The 19038-nt window shown below is 48.2% G+C and overlaps 1 protein-coding gene across 2 annotated transcripts in view; it reads left to right on the top strand.

The window, feature by feature from the left end:
- Window positions 1-439: 439 nt before the first annotated feature.
- Window positions 440-19038, top strand: part of SNX13 (sorting nexin 13) — a 140084-nt gene continuing 121485 nt past the window's right edge. The window contains exon 1 of one of the 2 annotated variants that reach the window (XM_073581437.1): window positions 440-659. In XM_073581437.1, coding sequence (XP_073437538.1) covers window positions 648-659 — 12 coding nt within the window. In that variant the 5' untranslated portion in view covers window positions 440-647. The remainder of the gene's footprint in view (window positions 660-19038) is intronic. The other variant, XM_073581438.1, reaches the window with a different exon arrangement.

The raw sequence follows: 19038 nt of genomic DNA, 5'->3' as shown, positions 1-19038 counted from the left end.
TTTTCTCAGAGTGCATGTCCTTTCTTTGAGGTGGATTTCTGCTCCAAACTTGACTGACATCAGGTCACAATGCTGAGGGGAAAAAAAAAAAAAGCTTCAAGAAAAAAACCCTAAACCTAGAGCATCTCCTGATAAACTATTTTGTTCACACCCGAATCTGCCAGTGTAAAGCGCCGAAGTCCATTTTATCCTGTAATGTCCCAACAGTGGTAGTCCTACCAGTACCAAGCTGCGCGAGCGCTGCGGCTTATATCCCCTCAGCTCTATGGCCACGCCCTCACATCACCACCTGGCACCGCCTCTAACGTGGACGATGCCCGGCAGACCTGTGTGTTATGTATGGGCGGGCGCTCCTCAATCATTGAGGCAGAGCCAGAGCCGGAGAATACAGGGTGGGCGGAGCCTATGTGGGGCGGGAGCGTAGAGTGATTAGCCCCGCCCATCGCTCAGTCCTGCCCCGCAGCTCCATGTGACCGCCCCTCCCTCCACAACATGGCGGCTCTTCCGGAGGCGGCCGGAGGGTAGGGGTGGGTCGGTCTGTGGAGCTACCGGAGGACTGGGATATACGGGGCCGGGCAGGCTCTGGGCTGCTGTGCACGCGTGTATAATGCTGCGGGAATAGAGGAGCGGCTCGGCCGGCGCCAATCATGACCCCAAAGGTAAGACTAATACCTGGGGCAGTCATGGGCTAAGCCGCCCTGGAGGGGGCGCTGCACTGGTCACCTGGCGCTGCGGTGAGGGGCGCACACAGTACCGGGGCCAGCGGAGAGCAGGTCCGAGCGGTGACGGGGCATGTCTGCAGGAGGGCGAGATACCGCACAGTGTGTCCTGGGATGTAGAGTTGGGGGGGGACGACTGTGGGGTGTAGTGGTGGGGGGGACTGTGGGGTGTAGTGGTGGGGGGGACTGTGGGGTGTAGTGGTGGGGGGGGGACTGTGGGGTGTAGTGGTGGGGGGGGACTGTGGGGTGTAGTGGTGGGGGGGGACTGTGGGGTGTAGTGGTGGGGGGGACTGTGGGGTGTAGTGGTGGGGGGGGACTGGGGTGTAGTGGTGGGGGGGACTGTGGGGTGTAGTGGTGGGGGGGACTGTGGGGTGTAGTGGTGGGGGGGACTGTGGGGTGTGGTGACGGGGGGACTGTGGGGTGTAGTGATGGGGAGACAGGTGTGGTGGGGGACTGTGGGGTGTAGTGATGGCGAGACAGGTGTGGTGGGGGGGGCAGTGGGGTGTAGTGGTGGGGGGAACAGTGGGGTGTAGTGATCGGGAGACAGAGGTGTGGTGGGGGGGACAGTGGTGTGTAGAGATGGGGGGACTGGGGTGTAGTGACGGGGGGGTCAGGCACAGTTGGGTGCAGTCATGGGGGATCAGGGACTGGGGTGTTGTGATGGGGGATGGGTACAGAGGGGTGTAGGGACGGGGGCAGAAAGTTGTAGTGACTGGGGGGAACAGGGACAGTGGGGCGTAGTCATGGGGGGAATGGGGACTGGTAGAGGGGTGTAGTGATGGGGGGGACTGGGAGAGAGGGGTGTAGTGATGGTGCGACAGGGGGAACGGGTCATAAAGGTGTAGTGACGCACAATGTGTCCGGGGAGGGGGGGCAGGCAAAGACAGCGAGGTGTAGTGTCGAGGACAACAGGGCATTTAGAATTGTACTAATGTGACAGCACTGTTTGTGGTTGTAGTGATGGAGGCCAGTGGGGTCTCTGGCCTTATAGTGAAGGGAGCTGTAGTGATGGGGGACAGCAGAGTGTTGGGGGATGTAGTGATGGGGGACAGCAGAGTGTTGGGGGCTGTAGTAATGGGGGACAAATGACAGCAGTTTAGGGGTTTTGCAGCAGGATAGGGATTAGATTGTGGATCAGTAAGGTGGTCTTGTCCCTTAGACTATGGCACTGTGTGGTGTTCCTGGTTGCCAGTGTGTTATTTTCGGGATGACCGGCGCTCACGTGACTGGTGTGACTTTCCCACAAGCTGAGGTCTGGGCTGTGGAGGGCTCACTGGTGATGTATGAGCCGGTTGTGCTTGTGCCCGGCCGTAAGCCCAGGTGACAGGACGCCCCTGCACGGTGCTACATCGGTCACACTGAGGACACCTGTCGGCGGTCCCTGCTGTGATGTCAGTCGGATGAAGAGACAAGTGACTTGTGAGCACCAGTGGATATAATAAGCTCCGGGGGTCTTGTGTGTTTCTGTTTGTTGCTATTGCTGTGATCAATATCGCCAGACAGCAATAAAGACTCCTGAAACGAGAGGATCATGTAGTCGCCCTGTCTGCGCAGGCAATGCTCGGAGCTGACGCTGTGCTGTCTGCCTCATGGAATAATGGTGACGGCTATGTAGGACAACGTATGGGAATCTTGTGCTTTATCTGCTGTAGACTGAGGTCGTAACTGTAAAACGTAGCGGATAAAGAATGTCTCCATCCATTTATGGAAAAAAAAAAGTTTGCAGCTGATCTTTAGTGAACATGTGTGATACATGGTTTCAGCCATATTGGATGGATGTGGAGCCTTAATAGCGCTGCAGATCTGTATTGTCTCTGTGCAGAGAATGGCGCCTTCAGTGCAGCGCCGTACACCCCTCCTGCGCCCCCACAGGGCTCTGCATTGGGTGAGACCTGCATATTCATGTGTTTCCTTGTGGATTTGTTATAGATTTTTCCATTAATTTCTGCCCGTAGCTGTACGGTTGTGGGACCACCCATGCTGGCCGGCCACGTGACTACCATGGGGCTTGTGAGCAGGTGGGCCCGTTACAAAATGAGTCCGCTCACTTTTCGCCACATCTGATGTGTGTGTACAGATGAAGTCTGTAGGATTTGTGTGTGGTGGTGGGCTCATGCACTGAGCCCGCTTCATACCTGGCAGGTGGCAGCTGCTATTTTAGGGGCTAGCTTGGAGCTCGTCCGTTTAACCCCTTCGATGCCAATCCTCTTATCCAGGGCAAATGTTTTCCGGTCACAAGTGGAGAAACCTTATGTCAGCAGGATCTCGGTTCCCATCAGTTTTGCTGGGGCATCCTTTACTGTCACCATGAATAATATAGGCATCATTTGTGGCGTTGGTTGGCTATTATGATGGCTGTGCATATATATATATATATATATATATATATATATATATATGGGTCTCCCCCTCTCCATTCAGAAGGCACGCTCAGGGCCTGTACTCTGCATATAGAGGTGTGGAGAGCAGCAGGGAGGAGAGGAGTTACTATTACCTGAATCACCGCTCGTCATAAAGAGGACGATTCCTGAAGCAGACTGTGATTTGCTCCACTACTATAGGCAGGGCACCATGACCTTTCCGGGTAAGCTGGCATTTCACACAGACTTTTGATGGCACATAGTTCATTGGAGTAAATTTGTGAAAATGAAAAGCAGGGCATTTCCCAAATCTCATGAGACCTGCTCCTCTTGGTGCTGTGCACCATTACTCCACTTTGACCTTGTCCTACTTGTGATAGCTCCTGCACATGGGGCTGCACATGATAAAGCCTGTGTGTAGTCGCAGCCTCCCTGGTCCAGGCACTGACCGGTCTCGGTGACAGAAGTTTATATCAGTGGGGGTTCAGACCCGGAGACCCAGCCGATTTCTACAACAAATCAGCTGATCCATGCCCCCCTTACGCTGGCTCAGGCACTGCATGCTGCCTGTGTATTATAGTGACAGGTGTGAATCTCCGTGACGTGTCCAAAGTCTGTTACATTCCAAGAGGTTTCCCAGTTTTATGCGAAGAGATTTTCCAGCGTTGGTCTCTATATCATAACTTATGGCAGTGAGTGTATGGTGCAGAAATCCCGCAGCTGTACATTTCTGCTGACTTGTGTTGTGGCAGTGTTACCACATTCAATGTTACTTTACTTGTGGTTTGCTACAGTGTATCGTTCTTCTATTTACTGTTTTTGTTTCCATTTTCTCGTTTCATCAGTGTTCCGTTTTAGTTAAATGAGTTGTCCAAGATAGTAAAAAGCTACAAACGGACAGGAATACACTGTGTTCCAAATTATTATGCAAAAAGAGTTTAGGAGTGATAAGGTTAGAATTTTTTTGTTTGTCATTTAAACTCATTGATGGTGATGTGTGTCAGGGCTCTTTATATCACTGAAAGCAATTGCAGATACCTGTGCAAATTAGTTTGGCCGGTGTGTCCAAATAAAGGCAAGACTACTTAAGAAGGCTGTTCCACATTATTAAGCAGCCTACATTTTTTGCCAAAATGGGAAAGAAAAAGGATGTGTCGGCTGCTGAGAAGCAACAAATTGTGGAGTATTTAGGTCAAGGCATGACTACAATCAACATTGCCAAGACACTTCATCGTGATCATCGTACAATCAAGAAGTATGTAGCTGATTCCCAGCACACACGTGTGCATGCTGATAAGGAAAAATTGAGGACTCTTTCCAACAGGCAATTGCGTCAGGTTAAAAGAGCAGCTGCCAAAAAGGCCTTGTCATAGCAGCAGACAAGTTTTTGAAGCTACTGGTGCCTCCAACGTCTCACGGACAAGATGCAGGGTCCTTCAGAGGTTTGCAGCTATGCGTAAGCCATCCTGTCGACCACCTCTATCCACTGCACACAAGCAGAAACGGCTCCAGTGGGCCAAACGATACATGAAGACTGACTTCCAAACTGTTTTGTTCACCGATGAGTGCCGTGCAACGCTCGATGGTCCAGATGGATGGAGTGGAGGATGGCTGGTTGATAGACACCCCATGAAAACACAGCTAAGGCGCCAACAAGGAGGAGGTGGAGTAATGCTTTGGGCTGAAATCATGGGGAGATTGATTGTTGGCCCCTTTAGGATGCCTGAAGGGGTAAAAATGAACTCCATAATCTATTTGGAGTTTCTAAAACAGCACTTCCTGCCATGGTTCAAGAGGAAGAACCGTGCTTTCCGCAGCAAGAGCATTTTCATGCATGATAATGCACCGTCTCATGCTGCAAATAACACATTTGCATCTCTGGCTGCTATGGGCATAAAAGAGGACAAACTTATGGTGTGGCCACCATCTTCCCTTGACCTCAACCCCATTGAGAACCTCTGGAGCATCATCAAAAGGAGTGCCTATGATGGCGGGAGGCAGTTCACATCTAAGCAACAGCTCTGGGAGGGTATTCTGTCCACATGCAAAACAATTGATGCACAAACCATCCAAAAACTGACAAATTCAATGGACGAGAGAGTTCAGAAGCTTCTTTCGAACAAGGGGTCCTATGTGCAAATGTAACATCACCTAGAATAAAGTTTTGACTTGAAAACTGTTTGATTTCATTTTGTAATAAGCTGATAATGCTTATAATTTCACAATTGACCATTTTTTTGTTCAAAATAAAAAGGTTGAAAACTCTGCTGTGCATAATAATTTGGAACATGCATTTTGAGTGTTTCTTATTTTTAAAAATATACTGTTTTCATAGGCAGTTTGTTCAAAAACATTGCAATTATACTAGAATGTTAGATGACTGGAAAATAACAATGACTGCAATTCATATAGGTAATTTAGAGAAAATATGAGGAAATATTTTTTGCATAATAATTTGGAACACAGTGTAGATGTAAAATAATTATATAATCACCCCTTTTACTCCCCGCCGTTCCAGCACCAAAGCCCTGATGCCCCCTGCTTGTCCTCTGTTTACAGCCAGTATGGCCCTTGTGCCTGCTTCAGCCAGTTAGTGGCCGCAGCAGTCTTTTGGCATATGAGTCCAGTAGTTGTATGCAGACATCAGGTACAGTATACAGGACATCGCTTCGTGCTTGTCCATATGCCTTATCTGTGTGTAGATACAGGGAGAGCCATGTCAACTCAGAACAAACCAATGACAGCTGAATGTGTTACAGCAGAGCTTGTGCTGAGCTTTATAGTTCTGCTTCTCACCAGAGCTGCCGCACAAGGAGGGGAGCTCGCCCTGATAGAAACCAGGATGTGAAAGAAACTGGAACACTGTGTGCTGCTCTACAGACAACTTGAGAATACCTATTTAAATTTTTGCAGCGTATATGCTGCTTATCGTGAGATGACCGTTCCTAGGAAATATTGTTTTACGATAATTTTAATGCAGCAAACATATACACAAGTATTTACAAAACACAACTTGGGCGTTAAAGGGAATCTGTCACCTCATTTTTCCGATGTGAGGTGCGGCCACCGCCATTAGGGGCTTATCTACAGCATTCTGTAATGCTGTAGATAAGCCCCCGACGTAACCTGAAAGATAAGAAAAACGAGTTAATTATACTCACCCGGGGGTCCAGTCCGATGGGTGTTGCGGTCCGGCTCCTCCCATCTTCTAGCGATGACGTCCTCCTCCTTACTTCTGCCGCGGCTCCTGCACAGGCGTACTATATCTGTCCTATTGAGGGCAGAGCAGAGTACTGCAGTGCGCAGGCACCGGGAAAGGTCAGAGAGGTCCCGCGTCTGCGCACTGCAGTACTTTACACTGCCCTCAATAGAGCAGATATAGTATGCCCGCGCAGGAGCCAGGGCAAAAGTAAGGAGGAGGACGTCATCGCTAGAAGATGGGAGGCGCTGGACCGCGGCGCCCATCGGACTGGACCGGACCCCCGGGTGAGTATAATATAACTCGTTTTTCTTTCAGGTTACATCGGGGGCTTACCTACAGCATTACAGAATGATGTAGATAAGCCCCAGGTGGCAGTGGCCGCATCTCATATCGGAAAAATGAGGTGACAGATTCCCTTTAAGCGTTTGCCGATCGGTAAGTACCAAGTGGTGGCTGTTTAAGCTGTGCTGAGGAATGAGCATTTTGCTCATCATCCGTTGATTGGAAACCTGTTTACACTGCAAGATGATTGTGATTATTGTTATCTTGCAGTCTAAATGGACCTTGAAGGGGTTGGCCAGTGAACACGAGTTTTGACCTTACTACAGGATAGGTGATTACTTGCTGATCGGTGGGTCTCCCAGTACTGGGGCCCGCACTCATCGGACGTTGGGGGAATTTTTATCCCGGTTCCAAAATGTGTGTCGCATGTTGTGCTAACGATCACCGCTCCATTTATTCTGTATGGGAAAATCCTGAATCAAGCACTTGGTGACCCCATAGGGAATGAATGGAGCACATGTCTCACGTGCACTCTTGCTCCATTCTAGCGATAAAAGGGTACAGTTATTCCAATCGGTGCGTTTGGAGACAGCACCGATCAACAGGTTGTCTGTCATCGTAAAATGAAAAGTGCTCTAGCATCGTCGTGTGGTCTCATCCCTCACCTTTATAGATAAAGGTTTACAGTCAGTGGATGTTGCCTTGTATGACTGACTGAAATTGGCATTTCTCACATCTGAGAAGTTCTGTCCTGACAATCCTGTGAGTAAAATATAAAAGTTTAATGTGGCACATGCGGTTTTAGGCTCTGTGCACACGGTGCGGATTCTGCAGCGGATTTGGCCCTGCGGATCCGCAGCAGAACTGCAGGTGATGTACAGTACCATTATAGCCTATGTAAAAAAACGCTATGCACATGCTGCAGATTTTTCCTCGCGGATTTCGTGCGGAATAAAAGAAGCAGCATGTGACTTTTGTGCGGTTTTGCTGCAGTTTTCCACCTGCTCCATTCTACAAATCCGCAGGTGGAAAACTGCAGTGGAAAACCGCACAAAAACTGCAGTAAAACCGCAAAAAAATGCACTAAATCCGCAGGAAACATGCAGGTCATTTTACCTGTGGATTTAGTAAAATACGTGCAGAAAAATCTGCTTGAGGATCGGCACCGTGTCCACATAGCCTTATTGTGCAATGTAAGAATTGGCTTCATATGTCTGAAAAGGCATGTTCCTGCAGTACAGGGGTTTTCTGCAAGCCCCAATTCAGATGAATGGGACAGACACTTGTAAAGCGCAATAAATCTGCTGTCCAAACATGATCAGTGAGTAGGTGATAATTGTTACAGCAGGTGTAACCGTCAGAAGAGGGGGCATATTTTGGAGACATTAGGACAGTTTCTTGCTAGAAGAGGCATTTGGGTAGGTTGGAGAATATCAAATGATGGCATTGAACCTTCATCAGCAAAGATCGAGATTATGGGAAGAGTTACTGACTCTACAGATGACATCTAGATGAGTGAACTCTTACCGGGCACAAAGGTGACTATTTTATTGCTTCATGCTGGATCTTCTTTAAGCTGTGTATTTCCTTATGGGTAATCTTGTGACTTTTTGGTCACTACTAATGACCATACACATTTTGGCTTGTGTACCGTTTTTTTTTTTTTTTTTACAAAATGGAGATGTCCAGTTAGAGAAAATGTTGCTCCAGGTGCAAAAATGAATCTTCCTGCTGTTCTGTATATAAGAGGGGTGCTCCGATCTGAAGCTTGCTGTGCCGGACCCGGGGTGCGGGTAGCTCTCTCTCTTTAAATCTGCATTGACACAGAAGAACGCTTCCTACCTGTCTGTGACGAGCTTCTTGGCCCCTGGACTGGAATTAAAATCTTGACATTTCAGCAGCTTTCTTAGGCCATGTGCACACGGTGCAGATTTTGCTGCGGATCCGCAGTGTTTCAGGCTCTGCGGTTCCGCAGCAGATTTAGCTGCGTTGTACAGTACCATTGTTTTCAATGGTAAACTGGAAAACGCTGTGCACATGCTGCCGGATTTTTCTGCGTGGATTGCTGCAGGTTCAAATCCGCCGCAGCATGTCAATTCTTTGTGTGGATTCCGCTGCGGTTTTACACCTTCTCCATTGTAGAGATGTGAAACCGCAGGTAAACCGCAGGTCTTTTGACCTGCGGATTTTCCCAAATCTGCAGGGACAAATCCGCAGCACCTAAAACTACGTGTGCACATAGCCTTAGACGCAGTCGGTCACCCCCAACTGCATGTTACAGTACTTACCGTAACCAGTCATAAAGGGACATTGCCCTTTTTAAAATCATACGTGAGTGTACATTTTAATAGTTGAGAAAACAACTTATATTTTATATGCAATTGACAAAGTTATTGCACTGTCAGTCTTTATTTTAAAAATAAAATTGGTAATCTGCAATTTTCCGATTTGCCACTGGGGTATTTTGGACTCATCCTTCCTGTCCTTTCAAGGACAGTTTAGGGCAAGGTTGCTTATCAGAAGAGGTAGGATTATGGCACAGTGAGACAACAGTATAAATCGGACTGATCTGGCTGCAACGCACAGACTGGCCGGTGGCTCTCCCGACCCTAGTGTGACACATTCATGTATTTCTGTACAGCTGTCCCACTCGGTTAGGACAGCCGCCAGCCAGTCCGTGCGCTCTGGTTTATCTGGCTGTCTGACTGCGCCCTTATAGTGGCTGATAACACCGCTATACTCTGCTAATAACAGAGGATCCACCTATCACAATGGGCAATGTTACACCTGACCCTCCTCTTCCTCCCTGTACAATGAATTTTGCACACATTCATTAGATGTTTAAATCAAAAGCTAGGATCGGAGTCTGATCTATGACCATGTACATGTGTTGTTTCCTGAAACAATAGGAAGTTCTAGTCTAAAAGAGCTCCTGTTACCAGTGTGAAAATTGCAAGATTTTTATTTTTGTCCGTAGTAAAGATTGTGATATTTTGGGGGGGAAATGACAAATTGAAAAAAAATGCACTTTGCACAATAACCTGATTTAACCAGGCTATTTTGTGATGACCACTTTAAAGGCAGATGTCAGCAAAGAATGGTTTCCCTATTTGAGGTAGATAAGCCGCTTTCCTGCGTCTTGCAGCAGCTTATTCCTTTTTACCCACTGAGTACACATGCTCCTAACCAAAGAGAAACAGGTCACTGATCCAGCGCCTTTCCACAGCAGTTGTAGCTTTCTGGGCACCTTATCTCCTAATAAGACCTAAACACAAGGTTTGTCCTGTGAGAACAACCAATTTATCAGATGGCAGCCATAAGTTCTGACCTTGGTCGTGTGAGCAGGTGGTATAATAATAATAATAATAATTTTTATTTATATAGCGCCAACATATTCCGCAGCACTTTACAATTAAGCGGGGACATGTACAGACAATAAATTCAATACAAGTTAAGACAATTCAAACAGTGACATTAGGAGTGAGGTCCCTGCTCGCAAGCTTACAATCTACAAGGAAATGGGGGGACACAGTAGGTGAAATCACATAGGTGGTATGGGGGGGATTACTCTCGTCATGTCCATATGAATTAAATCTCTGCATACAGCTTGCTGGCAGGGTCTCGGTGCTGTTCGAGAGCATTTATCATAATCCTTCATGTGTATTGTCCTAATGTCGTCATTGTGGTTCCCAGGTCCTGATGTGACGTGTGAAGAGGAGAGCTGCTTTTGATGGAGTGTGACTTGTTGAGCCATCACTATTCTACTAATCGGAACAGGGTTTTCTAGTTTTTGTAGCTTTGTTTGATCTTTGTGTCGAAATCTTTTGTGAAAGTAGTGACTGCGAATTACTACTGGTGAATTGTATTCTAAGCACACCTATGTGAAATCTGTGTATATACACTACACAAAGCAACATCAAAATTGTAACACGAAGGAAAAGTTGTGGAATTATGGAAATCACAGGATGGACAAATTCCTGATAGGCAAGTGATGAAAAATAGAAAGTTTATTCAAAATATCTCAATTACTCACTATCAAGTATGAGCGCCACATGCAGAAATCCTGGCACTTACACCTCGGCTGCTATCAGTGAGGTTATTAATGGTTGTCTGAGGAATGTTCTGCACTGAATGCATGCGGGCAAATCATCAAGATCCGCTGCTGGCAGCTCCTGTGAAACTGCCGACTAATGATGTGCTCGATGGGAAAAGATGGCAGCCGAGGTGTTAGTGTGTGTATTTCTTCATGTGGCTGTCATACTCGATACTTAATAAATCAAGATGTTTGCATATCATTGACATGCCTATGTGTGCAGAATTATTAGGCACGTTAATACTTTGATCATATCAGTATTTTATTCAGTTGCCATGACAGCACCACGAGAGAGAGGATCCGCCCTTCGGGGACAGGAAACCTACAGACATAAAAAGGGCGGCCCTCTCTCACGCCTCAGTTGGTTTCCTGTCCCTGACAGGGGATCCCTTCAGACATACCTCTTCAGGAGACCGGATGAAATCCCATACCCGGTTGGACGATTCAGGCAGCGGAGGTCCCCTGCCTTGGTCTGTCCGGAGTACTGGAAGCGCCGCACGGCAGGGGGACTGTTGGTGCAGGTGGAAGAGGCCTTCAGGGGGAGAGCCTGCTTCTGGAAGCCCGACGCCAGTACCCGGTAGGTAGGTCCGGGCAGTCCCTCCTCGTCCGGTCCCTGGGGGGCGGCGGTCGCCTTCGGCGGGGGGCGCGGGCCCGGGGGCATCCGCCGCGTGGCCCGGGGCGTCTGCTTCCGCCGGAGGTGGGGGCCGCTGGCTCGCGGGCGCGGACCGGTGACGCGGCCTGGTCGCGCTGTATGACGCGCCGGACGGGCGCAGTGGGCTGAGGCTGTGACGTCAGGGGTGTGCGCCTCTGGGGAGGCTGGGCGGCCGGCGTGCCCGGGGTGGCGCGCGCCTGGTCGGGTGTTTACGGTCCCCGCCGCGGGCTCGGTCAGGGGGAGGAAGAGTCGGACACCAGGGGGTACTCGGCAGGCCTGGATGAGGGACACCTGTGAGCCCCATAGGGGGCGGTTCCGGGGGTTGGCCGGCTACTTAGCTGCCTCAGATCAGCTGCGAGGCGCTTCTGGCCCTGTGTTTGAGATTGGCGTCGCAGGAGCGGGCAGAGCCTCTGGACGAGCATCCACAGATGCAGCCTCAGCCTTCAGAAAGACCCCAGCAGCGGTCTAGCAGCAGCAGTCGCTCTGAGAAACATAGGTCTACTCAGAAGGCGAAACCAGAAAAATCCATGAGCCCTAAAGGATCGGCGGCTCCAATGGACCCCCCACAGAACCCGGTACTGCGCTGCTATGAACCAGGGTAAGTGAGCTACGAGGAAGTTCACTTTGGTGATTTTCTGTTCCCTCTCTCCATTCTGTCAGGGGGAAAAGTGCTCTGGGAAGAGCAAGCACAGAGTGTGTGCTGAATGCGGGGTTCCCCTCCCGGACGGTCAGGGAAGGAAGCTATGTAGACCCTGCATACAGCGCCTTGTCACAGAAGAGACCGCTGACTTTACCTCCAGTATACTGAGATAGTCAGGCAGGAGGTTAGGGGTTCGGTTAGATCCCTATCTCCGAACACGGGGTTCAGGGAGAAATCCCCTAGATCCCCCATTCTTGTCTCCGATAGCGAATCGCAGGGGTTTAAATCAGATTCATCCTCATCATCTGAAGCCAGATCGGGCCACTCCTGTTTTCCACTAGAACAAGTCAATCATCTAGTAAAGGCGGTAAACACCACAATGAGGATTGAGGAGACCCCGACAGAGAAGTCGGTACAGGATTCGATGTTTCGAGGATTCGACCGAAGAAATCGTAGGCCCTTCCCGTTGGTAGACAAAATTAGTGCCCTTATTACATGGGAGTGGAAGAAGCCCGAGAGGAAAGGCTCCCTGCTTTCAGAAGAAGGTATCCATTTGAGGAAACAGCTTCATCCTCATGGGACAAAGCCCCAAAACTGGACGTGGCTATCGCCAAAGCGTGCAAAAAGACGTCCCTACCTTTTGAGGACCTTGGTAGCTTAAAGGACCCGCTGGACAGGAAGGCGGATGTTTTCCTCAAGGGAACCTGGGAAACATCATCTGGAGCCCTACGGCCAGCGATCGCTGCCACGTGCACCGCCAGGTCCTTAATGGTATGGTTGGCCCAGTTGGAAGGGCAGCTTAGAGATAAGGTCCCAAGACAGGACATTCTTTCCTCCCTCTCTACAGCCCAGGGAGCGGCGGCCTTCCTCTCAGATACGTCAGCAGACTCTGTGACGTTAGCAGCCAGATCCGCGGCCCTCTCCAATGCCGCCCGTAGGGCCTTGTGGCTCAAATGTTGGCCAGGTGACATGCAGGCCAGATCAAAGTTATGTGGTATCCCATGCGAAGGGGTTTACTTATTTGGTAAAGTGCTAGATGAACTTTTAGAGAAAGCTGGCGACAGCAAGAAACGCTTTCCCTATTTAGGAAGACCGCCTTACAGAAGAGACTTCTCCAGAAGGTAGTTTGACCGTAGGAGAACAAGAGAGAGACCCAGATATGACACCAGGAGAAAAGGTAGGGGGTATATGTTTAATACCCCTCGGGACCGCAGCGATCCGAAATGACTGCCTGATCAGGTGGGGGGAGTTTGTTGTCCTTCTACCCAGCCTGGTCATGTATTTTAAACAGTCCTTGGATACGGAGCATCATCAAAACAGGACTGAGGTTTGAGTTCCAGCAGGCTCCTTGTGAGAAGTTTCTTCTAACCCCCAGCTGTTCTTCATGTACAGAACAGAAGGCGTTGGAGGTGGAGATCCAGGTTCTTCTCCAGAAAGGTGTCTTGGTGAAGGTTCCTGAGGTATGAAGAGGTAAGGGGTTCTACTCCCCCCTCTTTCTAGTTAAGAAGCCAGACTGCTCCTTCCACACCATTATTAATCTCAGAAGCCTCAATAAATTCATTGAAATTCACTCTTTCAAAATGGAGTCTGTGAAATCGGCGATTAAATTGCTATTCAGTGGGTGCTTTACGGTAGTCTTAGACCTTAAAGATGCTTATTATCATGTCCCGATACACGCAGGTCATCAGCAATTCCTAAGGGTGGCTGTTTCAGTGGGCGGAGTTATAGGCCATTTTCAATACAGGGCACTTCCCTTCGGGGCGGCGGTGGCACCCCGGGTCTTCACAAAGATAATGGCGGAGGTTATGGCTCATTTGCACGAACAAGACATTCTCATGATCCCCTATCTAGACGATCTACTAATTGTGGGGCACTCGGAATCTCACTGCACCACCCAATTAGGGAGGGTAATATCCAGCCTTCAGGGTCTAGGTTGGATCATTCATTTTAAGAAGTCACGTCTGCAGCCCCTAAAAGTACAACAGTTCCTCGGCCTTATCCTAGACTCTGATATTCAAGAGTGTCGGTTACCAGAATCTAAAGTATTCAACATTCAGCGTCAGATACTCAGGGTAATAGACAATCCATCAATTACTCTTAGAGGGGCAATTTCACTGTTGAGCTCACTTACGGCGTGTATACCAGCAGTACTCTGGGCCCAATTCCACACCAGAACCCTGCAGTGGGACATTTTACACAATACCCGTCAGCTAGAAGGTCGCCTCGAGGGTAGAGTTACCTTATCCAACGATACCATTCAGTCCCTACGTTGGTGGTCACTAATTCCACATCTGCGTAGGGGAGTTCCCTGGGTAAACCAGATCTCCCGAATTCTAACCACAGATGCTAGCCCCAGGGGCTGGGGAGCTCATATGGGGGATAGGTGGGTCCAGGGAACGTGGACACCGTCAGAACAGATATTTTCCTCTAACCTTAAGGAGCTGTTAGCCGCGGAGCGGGCTGTAAGTGCTTTCCTTATGTCCCTACAGGGCGAACACGTCAGAATATTCTCAGACAACCAGGTAACTGTAGCCTACATTAACCACCAGGGGGGAACCCGGTCCAGGTCCTTAATGGATGTGGCGAATCGTATCTTTCAGATCGCCGAGGTTCACCTTCTATCCCTTACAGCCCTCCATATAAAAGGAAAACAAAATTTAACAGCCGATTTCCTAAGTCGCAACAGGCTCAAACAGGGAGAGTGGGCACTAAGAGGGCCATCTTCGGACAGATCGTACACAGATGGGGACTCCCAGAAATAGTTGTTCGCCAGCAGAAGGAACAGACAACTCCCTGTTTTGTTCTCTGGATCCCAGAGAAAACCCATATGCAGTGGACGCTCTCCTGATCCTGTGGAACTTTGACCTGGCGTATGCCCCCCCCCCCACTGAATCTGATTCCAATGGTACTGAGGAAGATCTGGGAGGACAGGGCTCACGTTATCTTAGTAGCCCCATTCTGGCCCAGAAGGCCATGGTTTCCTTGGCTGAGGGAGATGTCTGTGTCCCAGCCATAGATTCTCCCAGAGCTCCCGGACCTTCTGTCCCAGGGTCCAGTGTATCACCCACGGGTTTCCAACTTACACCTAGCGGCGTGGAGTTTGAGGGGGAACTGCTAAGGGGGAGGGGGTTTTCCCGGGGGCTAGTCAACACCCTATTAATATGCAGGAAAGCCTCCACGACAAATATCTACGCCAGAGTCTGGAGAAGATTCTTATCAGTCTCGGGCGGAGGTTGGTCAGAAGATCCGCATTGACCAGATATTGGAATTTCTTCAGAAAGGGCTGGAGATGGGTCTAGCCACAAATACGCTTAGAGTCCAGGTTTCGGCTCTAGGGGCATTTTACAACTGCAATCTAGCAAACAATTACTGGGTGGCAAGATTCATTAAAGCAGCAGCGAGATCCAGACCCATCATTAAACATAAGCTGGTTCCATGGGACCTCAACTTAGTTTTATCAGCTCTAACAGAACCCCCCCCTTTGAGTCTATTGATTCTATCCCCAGAAAAACCCTGTTGGTTGCCCTAACGTCAGCCAGGAGGGTTAGTGATCTACAAGCCCTCTCTACGATACCTCCATACACCCAGTTAAGAGAAGATAGGGTCACTTTAAAGCCAGACCCCTTGTATTTGCCCAAGGTTGCCTCAAAGTTCCACAGACTACAGGAAATAGTCCACCCATCCTTCTGCCCGAACCCCACTAACCCGACCGAGCAGAAGCTCCATTCCCTAGATGTAAGACTGTGCCTCCATAGTTACATTTCAGCCACAGAACCATGGAGAAGGGACAATGCCCTATTTGTATCTTTTCAGGGAGCTAGGAAAGGACTTAGAGTGTCCAAAAACACCCTAGCTAGGTGGATTAGGGAGGCGATTTCTTTTGCTTATACAGCAGGTCGGCTGGAGATTCCGGAAGGCCTTTGGGTGCACTCTACTCGGGCCGTGGCAACATCCTGGGCAGATAGATCGGAAGTATCCATCGAGGACATATGTAAGGCAGCCACGTGGTCCTCTCCATCCACGTTTTTTAACCACTATAGATTGGATTTAGGCGGGTGCGCCGACCTCACGTTTGGGAGAAAGGTGCTTGAGGCAGCTATCCCTCCCTAAGTTCTCTTCATCTCTGTAATTCTCTCGTGGTGCTGTCATGGCGACTGAATAAATGCTCAGCTACTTACCGGTAGCGGTGTTTTTCAGGAGCCCATGACAGCACCTTTACATTCCCTCCCTCTGCTCTCACGTCTTGGATCAGCACCTTTTCTTTCAGTTAAACGTTAGTCACAGGGGTGAAAAATATTTACTTTGACTGTGTATATATGAATTGCTACTAACCAGGGAGGTCCTCTCATGCTCTGTAATCCAACTGAGGTGGGAGAGAGGGCCGCCCTTTTTATGTCTGTAGGTTTCCTGTCCCCGTAGGGCGGATCCCTTCTCTCGTGGTGCTGTCATGGGCTCCTGAAAAACACTGCTACCGGTAAGTAGCTGAGCATTTTCCGCTGATATTCCAAATCCAAGCTGTATAAACTAGAGTGCTTATTGGATGAAGCAGACTAGGTTGTGCCTAATTGTGTAAAGTGGGAGGGTGAGGCCTAAAAAATACAGCACCTTTATCAAGGTGTGCAGAATTATTAGGCGGCTTGTTTTCCTCAGGAAAAATAGGTCTAACAGAGATTTAACTGATTGAAAAGTAAAAGGTTGTCATGAGTCTTATGAAGGGATGCAGCACTCTTGAAATCTCTAAGGTATTGGGGTGTGATCACAGAACCAGCAAAAGTTATGTTGCAAATAGTCAACAGGGACGCAAAAAACGTATCAGATTTGAGAAGAATCAAATGTGAGGCGACCAGAAGGCCATTATCCTCCAGTGCTGTCATACTCTAGAACGGCAGCCTCCCTGGCGGCCAAGAAGTACAAGGTTTTCAGTGGTTGGAGACACGGCCGAGGTGAGGAGGGCTGAAACCTCACCACCACTGATGAAGACACAGAAGGTGAAACGTCATGACTGGGTCAAGAAATATCTGAAGACTGATTTTTCAAAGGTCTTTATGAACTGAAGAGATGAGTGACTCATGATGGACTAGATCAGTGGGTCCGTGGCTGGATCCTTAGTGGCCACTGATATCTATTTGCGTTCAAATGCCAGCAAGACGGAGGTGAGGCACTTCTATGGGTTTATTACAAATGAGGTAATTGGACCTTTTTTTCTATTTGAAAATGATTTTAAAATCAACTCCCAAACCTACTGCCTCTTCTGAGAAGACACTTTCTTCCAGTAGTGCTGCAGGAAAAAGTCTGCATCTTTCAAGAAAACCATCATTTTTATGGAGGGCGATGCTCCATCGCAGCATTAAACTCTCTACTGCTGGCTGCCAGTAAAGGTCATTGCTTAATCATCTTTAATACATGGCCCTTTCCTCCCCTGACCTAAACCCTATGGAGAACTTGTGAGCCCTTCTTAGGCTGCAGTCACGCTATCAGTATTTGGTCAGTATTTCACGTCAGTATCTGTAAGCCAAAACCAGGAGTGGGTGATAAATACAGAAGTGGTGACGTGTTTCTATTATACTTTTCCTCTAATGGTTCCTCCACCTGGTTTTGGCTCACAAATACTGAGGTAAAATGCTGAACGTGTGACTGAAAACTTACAAGGGAGAAGTGTCTGGAAGAAAATGGTCACCTCTCTGAGCAGTGTCTGGAGGCTGTGGTTAGTGCTGCCCAAAAAGACCAACACCGGTTAAGAAGCTGACGAACTCCATGGCTATAGGGCTTATGGCTGTTAATGAGAAGAATGGCGGCTGTGTTGGTCGCTGATATTTTTTTAAATGTAATTTTTTTAGATTTTGACTTGTTTAGTGATTATTCTCACTTGAATAGATGAAAATAAACTGAGATGAGAACTTGTTTTTCATTTAATGGCATAATAATTCTGCACACTAACAGTTGTCCAATTATTGTGCACACAGATCTTCTAAAAAAGACATATTAAGGATTCAAGTTTCTTAACCTATAGGATTGACCGATAGCACAGTAGTTGTTCAATAATGAAATTAATCATCAAAAATACAAGTTGTGTGTTTGCATATGTGTAATTATATTATACACACACCCTGTACTGAAGCGGGTGCGGAGGGCTGCCCATTCACCTGCTGCCTCACACAGGGTGCCAGCTGAAGCTGATGTCTTTGTCATGTTTGAATCATAGAATCGTAGAGTTGGAAGGGACCTCCTGGGCCATCTGGTCCAACCCCCTGCTCAAAGCTGGATTCGCTAAATCATCCCAGACAGATGTCTGTCCAGCCTCTGTTTGAAAACTTCTATTGAAGGAGAACTCGCCACCTCTCATCGCAGCCTGTTCCCTAACCGTCAAAAAGTTTTTTCTAATATCTAATCTGTCTCTTCCCATTCAGTTTCATCCCAGTGCTTCTAGTCTTTCCTTGTGCAAATGAATAAAGATGATCCTTCTACAATGTGACAGCCCTTGAGCTATTTGTAGACAGCTATTAAGTCTCCTCTCAGTCTTCTCTTTTGCAAGCTAAACATTCCCAAATCCTGCAACCTTTCCTCATAAGACAGGGTTTGCAGACTGGTCACCATTCTGGTCGCTCTTTTCTGAACTTGCTCCAGTTTGATGTCTTTTTTTAAAATGTGGCGCCCAAAACTGGACACAGTATTCCAGATGAGGTCTGACCAAAGAGGAGTAGAGGGAAATAATGACTTCACGTGATCTAGACTGTATGCTTCTGTTAATACATCCTAGAATTGCATTTGCCTTTTTTGCTGCTGCATCACACTATTGACTCATATTCAGTCTGTGATCTATTAGTATACCCCAGTCTTTTTCACATGTGCTGTTGCATAGCCCTATTCCTCCCATTCTGTATATGCATTTTTCATTTTTATTGCCCAGATGTAGTACTTTGCATTTTTCCCTGTTAAAAACCATTCTGTTAGTTGCTGCCCACTGCTCCAGTTTATTTATATCTTTTTGAATCCTCTCTCTTCTCTAGTATTAGCTATCGCTCCTAGATTTGTGTCATCAGCAAATTTAATCAGTTTACCCTCAAGTCCTGGGGCCTGTATTGTTCAACAT

This window comes from Dendrobates tinctorius, unplaced genomic scaffold (assembly GCF_039654945.1).
Source record: "Dendrobates tinctorius isolate UK_male_01 unplaced genomic scaffold, ASM3965494v1 ptg000070l, whole genome shotgun sequence".
Lineage (NCBI taxonomy): Eukaryota > Metazoa > Chordata > Amphibia > Anura > Dendrobatidae > Dendrobates > Dendrobates tinctorius.
The sequence above is the reverse complement of the archived record's forward strand: the minus strand, read 5'-3'. Positions and strand labels throughout refer to the sequence as shown.